This window comes from Talpa occidentalis, unplaced genomic scaffold, assembly GCF_014898055.3.
Source record: "Talpa occidentalis isolate TD23 unplaced genomic scaffold, MPIMG_talOcc4v2.1 talOcc4.3, whole genome shotgun sequence".
In the NCBI taxonomy this organism is placed as follows: Eukaryota; Metazoa; Chordata; class Mammalia; order Eulipotyphla; family Talpidae; genus Talpa; species Talpa occidentalis.
Window position 1 is genome coordinate 54,583,008 of NW_023603184.1, and position 14,389 is coordinate 54,597,396.

General features: G+C 41.5%; 1 protein-coding gene across 3 annotated transcripts in view; it reads right to left on the bottom strand.

The window, feature by feature from the left end:
* IWS1 (interacts with SUPT6H, CTD assembly factor 1) overlaps positions 1-13,210 on the bottom strand; it is a 50,834-nt gene extending 37,624 nt beyond the window's left edge. For 2 of the 3 annotated variants that reach the window (XM_037523127.2, XM_054699603.1), the window contains exons 1-2: positions 13,121-13,210; positions 11,430-11,545 (exon numbers count right to left, since the gene is read on the bottom strand). In XM_037523127.2, coding sequence (XP_037379024.1) covers positions 11,430-11,545; positions 13,121-13,154 — 150 coding nt within the window. In that variant the 5' untranslated portion in view covers positions 13,155-13,210. Of the gene's footprint in view, positions 1-11,429; positions 11,549-13,120 lie in introns of all 3 variants that reach the window. The other variant, XM_054699602.1, reaches the window with a different exon arrangement.
* Positions 13,211-14,389: the final 1,179 nt, after the last annotated feature.

Consider the following 14,389-nt stretch of genomic DNA (forward strand, 5'->3'; position numbering starts at 1 on the left):
TTTAACATATTCAAGTTATAGTTGCATAAAGCAATTGTTGGGCCTATAATATGCAGAAATGTAATATATGTATAACATTTGCTAATGACAGTACAAAGGAGGTAGGTGGGAACTAAGCTGTTATTAGGCTAAAGAAATGACTTCAGGTAACAATAATTTTAACAATGTAATGTTGAATTTTTAACTAACAGATGTAAAATGTATAACTACAATAAACAATAAAAAGGAAAAGAAAATAAAGCAACATTTCTAGTATCATTAGAATTAAGCTACTGTAAATCTTAATCTAATTTCTATAAAATATGTTTGATAAACCCACCACCAAAAACAGTGTTCAAAAAAACCCGAAAATATTTAAAACATTAAAATGCACAAAAGTAATAAAAATAATTACAACTATCATTTGTCAGTGGACACAGATGTTAAAAAGATGTAAAGTGTGACACCTAAAACATAAAATGTGTGTGGGGAGAGTAAAAATGTAGAGCTCTAGTATGTGTCTGAAGTTGTTTTAAGTTTAAAATAGTCTGATAAATGCTCTAAGTAATCCTAGAAAACCACAATGCAAACACCTATAGTAAATACACAAAAGGCAAAAAAGGAAGGAATCTAAACATACTAGCACAAAAAAGATCATCAAATCACACAGGAAGAGCAAGAAAGGAACAAAGGAGTATAAAACAATCAGAAACAATGCCTGAAATTGGCAACATTATGTCCATATCTATCAAGAATTACTTTAAATGTAAATGAACTAATTTCCCAATCAAAAGACAGAGTGGCTGAAGAAACAAGACCTAACTACTGTCTAAAAAAGACACTTCAAGGACACACACAAACTGACAGTAAAGGGATGGAAAAATAAAATCCCATACAAAATGAAACTGAGAGAGAGCAGGACTAGTCGTACTTATGTAAGACAAAATACACTTTAAGCCAAAAACTATAATAAGAGTCAAAGGTCATTATAAAATAATAAAGGCACACCCAACAGGAGAACTAACACTTGCATATATTTATGCATCCAACATAGAAGTACTTAAATATATCAAACGTGTATTAACAAATCTGAAGGGACAAGTAAGACAGCAACACAAGCAATATATATATACTCTATTTTCGACTACGGATAATCATCCAGGAAGAAAATGAGCAAGGAAATTTTGAACTTAAAACAACATGTTAGACTAGTAGGTCTTAACAGGCATTTTACAGAACATAACATTCACTACAGAATATATATTCTTTTCAAGCACACACGAACATTCATTCTCCAGGAGAGATCATGTTAGGCCACAAACAATTCTTAATAAATTTAAGACTAAAATCATATCAAACATCTTCTCCAACCATGGTGGTATGAAATTAGAAATAAATTACAGTGAGAACACTTGAAAATTCACTAATATATGGAGATTATGGTCAAAGAAAAAAATAAATATTTGAGTCAAAAATGGAAAAACATAGTAAAACTTTTGGGATATATAGGAAACACAGCTGTAATAGCAAAAGTTCTAGAGAAAAATTATTTCGTTAAGAAAATAAAAGGATCTCAAATATATAACCAAACTTTAATACTCAAGGAACAAATAAAGTCCAAAGTTAGTAGAAAAAGGAAGATGAAGACCAGATGTGGAAAATAATTAAACAGATCAAAAGAACAGAAAAGACCAATGAAAATATAGCTGTTTTTAAAAAAGATAAAATACAAACCTTTAGCTAAACTTACCAAGAAAAAGAGAACTCAAAATTATAAATTCAACAGGAGACATTACAACTGCTACCACACGAATATAAAGGATCATAAAAGGATCCTTCATAGGATCATAAAAGATTAAGAACAATTACATGTCAACAAATTGGACAACCTAGAAGAAGTGGATAAATTACTAGAAACAAACACACAACCTACCAAGACTGAATCATGAAGAAATAAACAATCTGAGCAAACCAGTTAAGAGCAGTTAAGGAGACTGAATCTGTAATCAAACTGTCCAGCAAAAATTCTTTTAAGAAATGACTTCACTGAATTCTACCAAACACTCAAAGAATTAATAACAATTCTCAAACTCTTCCCAAAAACTGAACGGGAAGGAAAACTTCCAAACTCATAAACCAACATTACCCTGACAGCAAAATCAGACATGGACAATATAAGCAAACTGCAGACTAATATCCCTGATGAACACTAACAAAAATCCTCAACAAAATATCAGCAAACTGAATCCTATAGTACATTAAAAGGATCATACAATATATCAAATGGAATTTATCCAGGGATGTAAGGATGACTCAACATCCAAAAATCAATATACCATACCACATTAACAAAAAGATAAATACCATATGATCAACTCAACAGATTCAGAAAAAGCATTTGACAAAATCTAACAGCTATTCATGACACGAAAAAGAAAAGATTATACAACTGTTAGCAGGGATATAAAGAAAAGGGAATCATGGTACACTGTTAATGGGAAAGTAAATCGCTGTGGTCACTACAAAAAAAGTATACAAATTATTCCAAAAGTTAAAACTAGAACCACCTCATGACTCAGCAATCCCACTTCTGGGTATATATCTAAAGGAAATGAAAACAAAGAGGTATCTGCACTCCCATGTTTTTTGCAGGATTATTCACTATAGTCAAGATATGGAAATAACCTAAACAACTGCCAACAGATGAATGAATAAAGATGATGTGTACCCACAAGCACACAATGGAATAGTATTCAGTCATGAGAAAGAAGAAAATCCTGCCATGAATGACAACATGAATATATCTTAAGGGGATTATGCTAAGTTAAATAAACTGGACAGAGAAAGACAAATACTGCATGGTATCACTTATACGTGTAATCTTGAAAAATAGTTACCAGGTGTTGGGGGGAAAAAGAGAGAAGTTGGTAGATGTGCACAAAGTTTCATCTATAAAATGAGTAAGGTCTGGTGACTTCAGTTAAGTAACGCTGCTGTATTTTTTTTAAGATTTATTTTTATTTATAATTTATTAATGCATATAAGAACTGGGGTGCAGAGGAGTGAGAGTATTCACCAGAGACAGAGTGGGGAACAGAACAGGCAGATCTACTGAAATACACTGCTGAGGGGAGCAGCGGGCGAGACAGGAGAGGTCTGCTGTGCCATGTGGGTAGCTCCCTGGCCAGGGATCAAACTTGTGCTGCAATAGCTGACGATAGCTTCATAGTGCTGAGACTCTAAACCGAGTGTCACCAGGGAGGCCCAACATGGTTGTATTATTAAAATATGCTTAGACAGTAGAATTTAAATGTGTTCATCCCTCAAAAAAAAAAAAAAATGAGTATGCAAAATGGTGAATGTGTTCATTAACTGGCGGGAGGGAATCTTTCACAATGTATACATTTTAAGTATATTACAATTTTGTCAATTATACCTCAGTGAAGGGGTGGGGGGAGATCTATAGATGTGTTATGCCGCCCTCTCAAAAAAGATCTGAAATTGTAATAGAACTGGTTATCCCAAAGGACACAATGGCATGAGCTGATTGGCTTAATAAAGATTCAAAAACTAAGCTGCATTACTCTAATGTATCTAAAGTCTCTCATTTTGCAATAAAAAGAACTTAGACCTAAAAAAAAAGCAAAATCAGAAAACACAATGAAAAAAGGCGGTAAAAAGAGAGGAACAGAAAAAGTCATGAGACTTATAAAAAAAAAAAGCAAAACGACAGATTACAACTTGATCAGTAACATTAGGTGAAAATGAATTAAAAAGCCAAACAAGAGACAAGAGAAGATAAAAAAACATGATCCTGCTTTATGTTAACTACAGGAGACACATTTTAGATTCAAAAGGCAGAATATACACATTCTTCTCAAATTCATATTGAGCATCCTCCGAGATGGATCAGATGTTAGGCCATAAAGCAAACCTCCATAAATTTATTTTAAGATTTTTATTTATTTTTGCATAGAAAGGTAAAAAGGTGCAGCGGGTGAGAGGCTTCATTGGAGACAGAGTGGGAAGCAGAACAGTCAGAGCTACTGAAATACACCACTAAGGCGAGCAGGTGAAAGAGGAGAGGTCTGCTGCATCATGTGGATTAGCTCCCTGGCCAGGGATTGAATAGCTGTTGTGGGGGGCCGTTCGTGTGGTAGCGCTAATTCTTAACCCAAAGGCCACCAGGGAGGACCAGACCTCAATAAATTCACATAAGAAATACAATGTATGTTCTCAGATTGCAATGAAATAAATTAGAATAGTAGGAAAATGTATGGGAACAATACAACTATGAAATTAATAAAACAACTGCACTTACTAAACAACATTAAAGAGAATCACATATTTGGGAATAAATAACACAGAAGTGCAACACTATACACTTAAAACTACAAATAATTGAAAGAAATTTAAAAAGACCTAAATAAATAAAAAGACATTCCATATTCTTGGAACAGTCAGACTTCATATTGTCAAGATGACAATGGTCCCCAAACTGATATAGAGATTTAGTGCAGTCTACCAGGATTCCAATTAACTTCTTTGTGGACACTGACAAGCTGATTCTAAAACATACATGTAAGTAACTTCAAGGAACCCAGAACTGACAAAACAATCTTGGAAAAGAATACAGAAGGCCTCCTAATTTCTGATCTCTAGGTATGGGCACTAGGATAGACACAGATATCAATGGCTTGGGTCTCAAATTCCAGGGGACAAAACCCACATGCCCCATGGTCAACTGATCACAACAAGGGTGTCAAGACCATGCAATGGTCTTCTAAGTAAGTGGGACTGCTAGAACAACTACACAGTCACATGCAAAAGAATGAAACTGGACCCTTACCTCACAGTATACACAAAAATGAATTCAAAATGGATCAAAGACCTAAAGGTTAAGAGCACCAATGATAACTTAAAAGTTTAAAGCTTTAAAACTTAATAAACTGAAAACTCCTATAACATACAGGTAAATATTTATTACCTTGGCTTTAGCAAAGGAATCTTCGATATGGCACTAAAAGTACAAACAATAAAACAGTAGGTAAACTGGACTTTATTAAAATTAGAAATGTTTGTACTTCAAGGAGCACCAATGGAAAAAGACAATCATATAATGGGAGTAAATATGTGCAGGGTGGTCATGTATTACAGGACCTCAAGAACTCTTACAACTCAATAATGGAAAACACAAATAGCCCAATTAACACAAATAATTAAAAAATGAATGATCTGAACAGACATTTCTTCAAGGATAATATACAAGCAGCCGATAATAAAGATACACACTCACAGGGGAAATGCAAATCACACTCACTAAGATGTCTACAATCAAAAAAATTTGGCAAGAATATGCTGAAATCAGAATCTTTATAAACTGGTAGAGGAATGTAAAATGGTGCAGCCACTGTGGAAAGTATAGTCTGGCAGCAAATAAAACAAGCATAAAGTTTACCAATGACCCAGCAATTCCACTTCTCAGAATATACCCAAGAGAAATAAAAACCTGTTCAACAAAAATGTCTACATAAATGTTTATAGCAGCATGACTCATAAGAGATAAAAAGCAGAAACAAATGTCCATCAATTGAAAAGAGGATAATCAAAATATTTGCAATAGAATATTATTCACCATAAAAAGGAATGAAGTACTTACACAAGGTACAACATTGTATCATACATGATCACAAAAGACCACATATAATTCCATTTATATGAAATGGCCAGAATGGGATGGGAAAGGGAGACTGACAGGAAGTAATCACTAAAGACTAAAGAGTTCTGTATTTAGGTGATAAAAATATTCTAAAATTGACTATGGTGATGGTTGCACTTTTGTGAATATATTAAATACCACTAAATTGCATGTACATTTTACATGGGTGAACTGTATATGTAAATTTATCTCAATATAGGTTTATTTATTTATGCATACAAGAACTGGGGTACAACCCAGAGGTACCAGGGTTGAGAGGATTCACCAGAGATAGAGTGGGGAGCAGAACAGGCAGACTGACTGAAATACACTGCTGAGGTGAGCAGCGGGCGAGACAGGAGAGGTCTGGCATGCCAGTGGGTAGCTCCCTGGCCAGGGATGGAACTCTGCGCAGCAGTGGCTGCAACAGCTTCGGAGTGCTGTGACTTAACCCCTTGTACCACCAGGGAAGCCCCAATACAGTAGTTTTTAAAAGGCAGGTATGATCAAATATGATTCAGAATCCGTAATTAACAAATATCAAAAACCTTAAAAACAGATAAGTACTAATGATTTTTCCTTTTGCCTGAGGCACCAATGTGGACTAGTACAGCACAGCTGCAGATTCTGACTTTAAGATCTCAATGGTTTGCTCATATTTTCTGCATTTATTTTAAAATATCACCTTGGTTGAATGTTTTCAAAACTCTAAAAAAAAAAAAAATTAAGTCAAGAAGAAACAAGTGCCTAGACAGAATGATTTAGAATTCCTATATCTTGTGTATGTTTACAATAAATTCTCATTTTGGGCGTCCCTGGGGGTGCAGGGGTTAGTTAGTCCCAGGGAGCTACCCACATGGCGCAGACCTCTCCTGTCTTGCCCGCTGCTCCCCTCAGCAGTAGATTTCAGTAAACCCACCTGTTCCGCTCCCTACCCTATCTCTGGTGAATTCTCTCACCACCAGTATCTCTGGCTTACACCCCAGTTCTTGTATGCATAAATCAATAAAAATACATCTTTTCAATAAATAAATTCTCATTTTAAGATTGTCAGAGAGGGCCTCCCTGGTGGCGCAACAGTTGAGCGCTGGGCTGTGAAGCTGCCTGCAGCCTCTGCAGCGCGGGTTCAATCCCTGGCTGCCGGCAAGGGTCCCACAAGGCGCGCAGAACTCTCCTGCCGCCTGCTGCTCCCTTCAGCAGTGTACTTTGTCAATCTGCCGTTTCTGCTCTCTGCTCTAGCTCTGGTGAATTCTCTCACCCTCCTGCGCTTCTGACTGTACCCTAGTGCTTGTATAAATAAATAAATCTTTGGAAAAAAAAAAAAAAGATTGTCAGACAGAAGACTTGCTCTGTTATGTCAGATTTTTCAATAACTAAAGTATTAACAGTCTATATTAAAAGTAGTACAAAAATCTGCAAAAATTACTTGTCTCCAAATTTTATCAGCAATCCCAATATTGACCACTATCACAGAAAGTGTGGGGGGGGAAAGGAAGGAGGGTTTTATGTGTCTTCTTTAGAGATTTAAAGGCAGGCAGGCAGAATAAACACTACAGGTAAAATGAACCTTTAAAAACTAGCCTAAAGTCTAAAATGCAAATGAGAAAAAGTTTTTTCCCCAGTACTATTATTATTCAGAAAAAGATGCTATAAATACCATCTAGTAGTAGGCAAATAATGCCCTCCCTAAAGATGTCCATGTCATAATCCCTGGACCCTGTGAATGTTACTTTATATGGTAAAGGGACTATGCAAATATAACTAAGGATCTTGAGAGACAAAGAATATTCTGGATTTTTTAATAGGCCCAATGTAATTACAACAGCTTAATAGGAGGGAGCTAGGGAAGTCAGAGTAAGAGACAGAGATATGATGACAGGAGCAGAGGCCAGTGATTTGAAGATGCTTTGGTACTGGCAATGAGGTTCAGTGAAAGAAAGGGCCACAAGTCAAGGAAAGTAGTGGACTATAGAGTTGGAGAAGGCAAGGAAATAAATCCTCCCTCAAGAGAAGAAAAGAGGGTGGGCCTCCCGGGTGGCGCAGCGGTTGAACGCTGGGCTGCAAAGCTGCCCGCAGCCTCTGCAGTGCCGGTTCAATCCCCGGCCACCAGGCGAGGGTCCCACATGGCGCAGACCTCTCCTGCCACCCGCTGCTCCTCTCAGCAGTGTACTTCATCAGTCTGCTTGTTCTGCTCCCCACTCTGTCTCTGGTGAATCCTCTCACCCTCCCGCACTTCTGACTGTACCCAGTGCTTGTATAAATAAAGAAATAAATCCTAAAAAAGAGAGAGAAAAGGGGGGCTTCCCTGATGGAGCAGGGGGTTGAGTGAATGCAGTGCTGTGAGGCTGTCCAAGGGCTCTACAGCGCGAGTTCGATTCCCGGCCAGCCAGGAGCAACCCACATGGCGCAGCAGACCTCTCCTGTCTCACCCGCTGCTCCCCTCAGCAGTGTGTTTCGGTACATCTGCCTGTTCTGCTCCCAGCTCTCTGTGGTGAATCTTTCTACCTCCTGCAACTCTAGCCTGTACCCCACTTCTTTTTTTTTTTTTTTTTTAGAGGCATGTTTATTTTTATTTATTTATTTGTTTGTTTGTTTGTTCGTTTACACATGCACTGGGTATAGTCAGAAGCGTGGGAGGGTGAGAGAATTCACCAGAGTCAGAGCGGGGAGCAGAGCAGGCAGAAGGACCGAAGTACACTGCTGAGGGGAGCAGCGGGCGGCAGGAGAGGTCTGCGCGCCATGTGGGACCCTCCTCCTGTGGCCGGGGAGCAGCCAGGGATCGAACCGGCGTCGCAGAGGCTGCGGGCAGCTTCGCAACCCAGCGCTCAACCGCTGCGCCACCAGGGAGGCCCTGTACCCCACTTCTTTAAAAAAAAAAGGGAGAAGAAAAGGAACAGCCCTGGTAATACTTCAACTTTAACCCACTGAGACCCATTTTTAATTTCGGACTTGTGGAATTATAATAAACTTCTATGTAAATAAATTTGTGTCAAGTTATTGTGGGAGCAATAGGAAACTAATGTACATCTTTTAGGTTGTTGATCAATATGCATTCTTCATTTAATACAACTGTACTATTTAGTTTCTAAAGAATATTTTTAATGGGAAAACAATTCAAGAGCCCTCCTCAGAAGTAATTTTAAACAAAGAGGCATTAATGCACAACTCAACACTTTAAAAGGGCACTCTCAAACTACTAGCAGTTTAGGATAATCGTCCTGGATGGAAAAGCTATGAAAAGATTTAAAATGTCTTCACCCTTAATCCTGGTTAATTCTCTCAGATTTCTAAGGAAACCAAAAAAGGACAAATGTTCATATGTGCAAAAATAGCCACGGCAGGGCCTCCCCTGGTGGTACAGGCAGTTGAGCGCCACGCTGTGAAGCTGTCCATAGCCTCTGCACCACTGGTTTGATCCTGGCCGGCTGGCGAGGGTCCCACATGGCGCAGCAGACCTCTCCTGTCTCGCCCGCTGCTCCCCTCAGCAGTGTATTTCGTCGGTCTGCCTATTCTGTTCCCCACTCTGTCTCTGGTGAATCCTCTCACCCTCCCGCATATCTGACCTGTACCCCGGTTCTTGTATAAAATAAATAAATAAATCTTTAAAAAAAAAAAAAAAAAAAAACCCATGGCAGCTTCATTTATAATACCTAAATTTTCTAAATACCAACAATTAGGAAACTGTTTAAGCAATGATACATCCACATTATAAACTATTATGCAACCATTAAAAATTATGCTTAGAATTTTTAATGACATACAGTAATACTTAAGATATCATCTTAAGAGATAAAATTGCAGATAAAAAACACAGTAAAATTTCAAGTAACTTAAAATGTATATATATATGTCATATACATGAGGGAGAAAAAAACAGTCATTTCAGTGATAGGAATATGTTGATTTTATTTTTTTCTTTAAATTTTAATTTTCAAATATTCAACAACATGTACGTGTATTTATTTAGAATCCATTTCATTACCAAAAAGTAACTGCAGATGCTTAAAGGTAAGCCCACATGTTTATAACGGAATCATGAGGCCATGAGTCAATCTCCTGACTCTGTTTTCAAAAGCAGAGACTTAAGGTACTGCAACATTGAATATACTGTAACAATGTTTACATTCCAAGTAATCTCTACCCTTCAATCACATTAAATAGAATTTACTCTAAATGGTTAGTATACAAAAAACTGAGACATTAAAAAACCTAGGTCAGTTTTTCTCCCAGTCCATTCCGCCTCTCATCTCATCCACCCCCTACTCACTCCACACTGGCCCCACTGGCTCCTCAGTGTTCTTTGAAGACATCAGGCACACCTGACCTGGAATATATTTCTCCTACCTAGCCCACATGGCAATTCCCTCACTTCCTTCCACCATTTGATTCAAATATCACTTTCTTAATAATGCCTGCATGTGACCTTCCTATTTAACACCAAAACCCAATCTCCATCCAGGCACCCTTCACTCTGCTCTTTCTTCTTTCTCTACAGCATTTATCCTCTTTTTTAAAAAAGATGTATTTTATTTATTTATGCATACAAGAGCTAGGATATAAGCCAGAATTTGGGGGGTTGGGGAGTTTGAGAGAATTCACTAGAGACAGAGTGGGGAGCAGAACAGATGGACTGACTGAAGTACACTGCTGAGGGGAGCAGGGGGCAAGACAGGAGAGGTCTGCTGCACCATGTGGGTTAGCTCCCTGGCTGCGGATCGAAGTCGTGCTGCAACGGCTGCACATAGCTTCATAGTGCTGACACTTAAACCCCTTGTGCCACCAGGGAGACCCAGCGTTTATCATCTTTAACACAAAAATAATTTAAAAAATAATTCTACCCCTAATGGAAAATAAACCTAAGAAGGATTTCAATGGTAGTAAGACCTCATTTAAGTAACTTATACGGCAAAAGAACCTGACAGAGAGTAGATACTTAACAAATATTTGTTGGATATATGAATATACTAATGTCATGTCAAAAGACAATCTCTTAACAACTGTATCTATTACTTAAAATTGGATAATTGTCTGTGCACAAAACGTGCACTGTATGTTCTTAGAAGAAAATCTGGCCATCTTTATCATTCCTATGTGTGACTGCGTTTACCAAAGAATTAGAGCTCACTAACTGAAAAATGTCCCAATTTTATTTTGTTAACATTGTACAGTACAGTCTGCAAAACCAGGATGGCAAATTAACATTTTTTCCAAAAAATTTATGTTTTAGGTCAAATATGCTGAAATGCGGTTTCACAAGACCCAATACTACCCTGTGTTAAGGAAAAACAGTCTTTTAAATTACACTTGCTTTACTATTAGGAAACACTATACACATTGCAAGAGTTCAACTCGAGAAAGCCAAATCCAGACACAAATTCTGATAGGTGGTAATCTCTATTACTTTTCATTTCAATTGCTATCTTTTCAGATTGCTAATGCTCATTGCCCCAGTAAGATGACATTTTGAGACTGAGGAAATGTAGTTAAATACCAAAGGTCTGATCCAGTTTTCTAAATCAATATGCATAGTTGAAAACTGCTCCCCTCCCCCCATATATATGCTCATTTCCTTGTGATTTCATAAGATAACCATACCACACCAGCCCATCCAACCATCCACCCACCCACCCACCCAGTTCTCTACTAATTTACAAGCCCTTTGTTCCCAGGGTTGGAAGTATCTACCACTCCTAAATAAGACAGATCTTGTAGAATGCAAGGTCAATACCCAAAGGTGTCATTTAGCCAATACCTCTGAATGACGTTCTACACTTCCAGTGTCTGATCCGGAGTGCTGCTCATTTACATCATCCTCAACGTCTGACCCTGAATCCCGTTCATCCTGTACTGGGGTAGCACCACCATCATCTGCTTAAAAATAAAACAAGAACCCACTTAAGATGTAAGATGGATGACATTTACAGCTGAAATGGACACAATGAGTAAGAGCAAAGGTTACCGCTAATGAAGCATAAGGAATGATGCTAATGCTGTGAACAAGACAACAGTTACAATACTTACTTAAATACTAACAATCATAACAAGGATAATGACTTATGTAGCAGCAAAAAATATATCATAAAAAGGAACGTGCTTAAGAAACTTCACTAGGACCAAGTCAACAACCTTATATACCTAATACATATACCTAATAGTGTACTCTTTATTGAAAACCATCTATTGCCACAGCATGCATGGATCAATTTCTAATGCACTTAACTACATAATTTGGTTTAATATGGGTGTTTCCTCACTTGAATGAAAGTGCCAAAAGAACAGTGATTTTGACTCACTGCAGAATCCATGGAGTCCAGAATGCTGACTGATATGACATACAGTGTTTGTTTATGAAAGAAAACCACAAAGCAACTCCAGTTCAGAAACAGTGTAAATTCATTAAAACATATAGTATTACCAAAAGGTATTAAGAAAAAAAGAAAAGGAATTGTTACTTAGTTTTAACCCATACCTTAAAAATATAAAGCACATTGTAGGGAGAGAAATTTGCAATTGCTGGAGGCTATAGGAAGACTTGGTTGTAAGTTTAATACAAATTACAAAATGAGTAAGTCAACTAACTGCAGGAAAACCAATTTGAAAAAAATGAACTCACCTCATACTAATGAGCTACTCTACTTAAGAGTGAAAAATATTTACAGAGCCCTAATAAAAAAGGTTTTAATTGAAGAAACAATTATGCTGCAACAACATGGGGGAGGAGAAGGCACAGCAGAGGCTAAACCCTGCTGCAGCGGGAGACGATGCAACAGGAAAGAGCATAAATCGGGAATAAGGAGGTAAATATCCAAAAACAGCTGTAGGGTGGAAGGAAGATCGGGAAGCTGGTAACGGCCGGCGTCTTGGAGCGTCCACCGCAAACAGGTGCACCTCACACTCCCACTTGCGACCGCGAGCCGGGCGAGGCAGCGCGGCGGGGAGCTCCCCGCGCAGGCAGCGCATTCGCGGAGGAGATCCGCCATCGCCCCCGCGCGGGCCGGGCCCGGCCGGGCGCCGGCCCTAAGTGAACGCAGCCGAGGGCGATGTCTGCTCCCCGCCGGGGCGCGGCCCGCGGGGTCAGCCGCGGCCGACGCGCTCGCCCCCGGGGTGCCCGGACTTCCCGAGGGGGGCAGGAAGGCGGCAGGACCGCGCGCCCCGCTCCTCGCACCGGCGCGCCGTCCGGCACCCCGGGACACCCCGGCATCGGACGGCGTCACACGGCCGGCTCGGAGCGGGAGGTAGCCCCGGCCGCGGGCACGCCGGGGGGCCCTCCCTAGGCCCCGCGCGCGGCGGCGCCCAAAGCCGGAGGGGCGCCCGGTCCGCACAAAGCCCGGCCCATGCGCGCCGGCCCGGCCTGCGGTCGCCCCCGCGAGGCTCCCCGCGGCGGGCCCCGGCCCGCCCGCCGCTCCCGCCCGGCCCCCGGCCCCGCACCCCGCCCCGGCCCACCTGACTGGTCGCCGCCGTAGTACTCCGCGTCCATGGCAGGCGGCCTGTCCTCGCCCGCGCCGCCCGTCGCCTCCTCCCGGCGGGACCCGCGGCGGCGCGGCGGCGGCTCTGAGGCCCGACCCGGGCGGGGCGGCGGGGAAAGCGCGACAGCCGCGGCGCCTCCCGGCCCGGCAGGAAGGACGCACCGGCGGGCGTGCGGGCCGTCGCGCTGCTTCCCAGAGGCGCCTCCGGGGCCAAAATGGCGTCTGCCCGCGACCCTCAGAGGAAGGCCGCGCGCAGGCGCGGTCAACTGGCACCGGCCAATGAGGAGGCGCAACGGTGGTGACGCTTCGGGCAGAGAGCATTCTGGGAGCACTGGCGCGGCCGTCCGGCGTCAGTTAAGTGCGGTGTCTGGAGGGCGGCCGGGGCCCTGCGGAGGGGGTGTTACTTGGCCGCCGGCGCGGCAGCGCCCAGCTCGAGGAGCTTGTTAACCTCCCGAAAAATGAAGACCTGGGGAGTCTCATTTCCAACGTTCGGCTTTTTGCCTCGTTCCCGCCAGTCAGCGAGGCCGCTGATGCCCGCCCGGGGGCTGGGGCGGGGCTGTCCTCGGGCCCGGGGGCTCCCCCAGGGCCCCTGCTGGGGACTAGGGACCTCTTCTGGGACCTGCGGCGCCGCGCTCGGGCCCCGGACGGCACGGCTGGCTGCGTGGCCCGAACGCCCTTCTGGGCATTTTCCTTCCTCCTTTCTTTAAATGAACCCCTTAATTTCCATCTTGAGAAGCCGGTTGCAAGAAATACAGGGTTTGGTTCCATAAAGATGCTCCGGTGAAGCCTTGGGGCGCATGACATCGTTAGCGGAGAAACCTCCCGACCCGGTATTCTCAGAAAGGGTCGCCGCGAAGAACTCCGGTTCCGGAGACTTCTCGTGTGCCCGAAAGGCTTGCCGACCTCACCACCTCGTTTGTTTGTGACAGCTCGGGTCAAAGATCCTTTCCCATTTTTCCCGATTTTCTCAAAGGGGAGACCGAGATCTTGGAACTTCCTCCTGTCTCATGAATGATTCGGTGAGCTTAGAACTCTGCTCTTAGAACTCTTAGAACTCTGAAACTAGCTAAACATTTTCTGTTCGCCTAATTGAAATGTCTCCTGATTACAATCCAACCCCAACTATAAATTATTTTGTCTTCCTCCCTATGAAAGTCTAAGGCAAAGCCACCAGAGAGTCATGACCCTGATCATATCTGCAGTGGGCTTCCCATTGCAATACCCTGAATAAAATCCAATTTCTTCA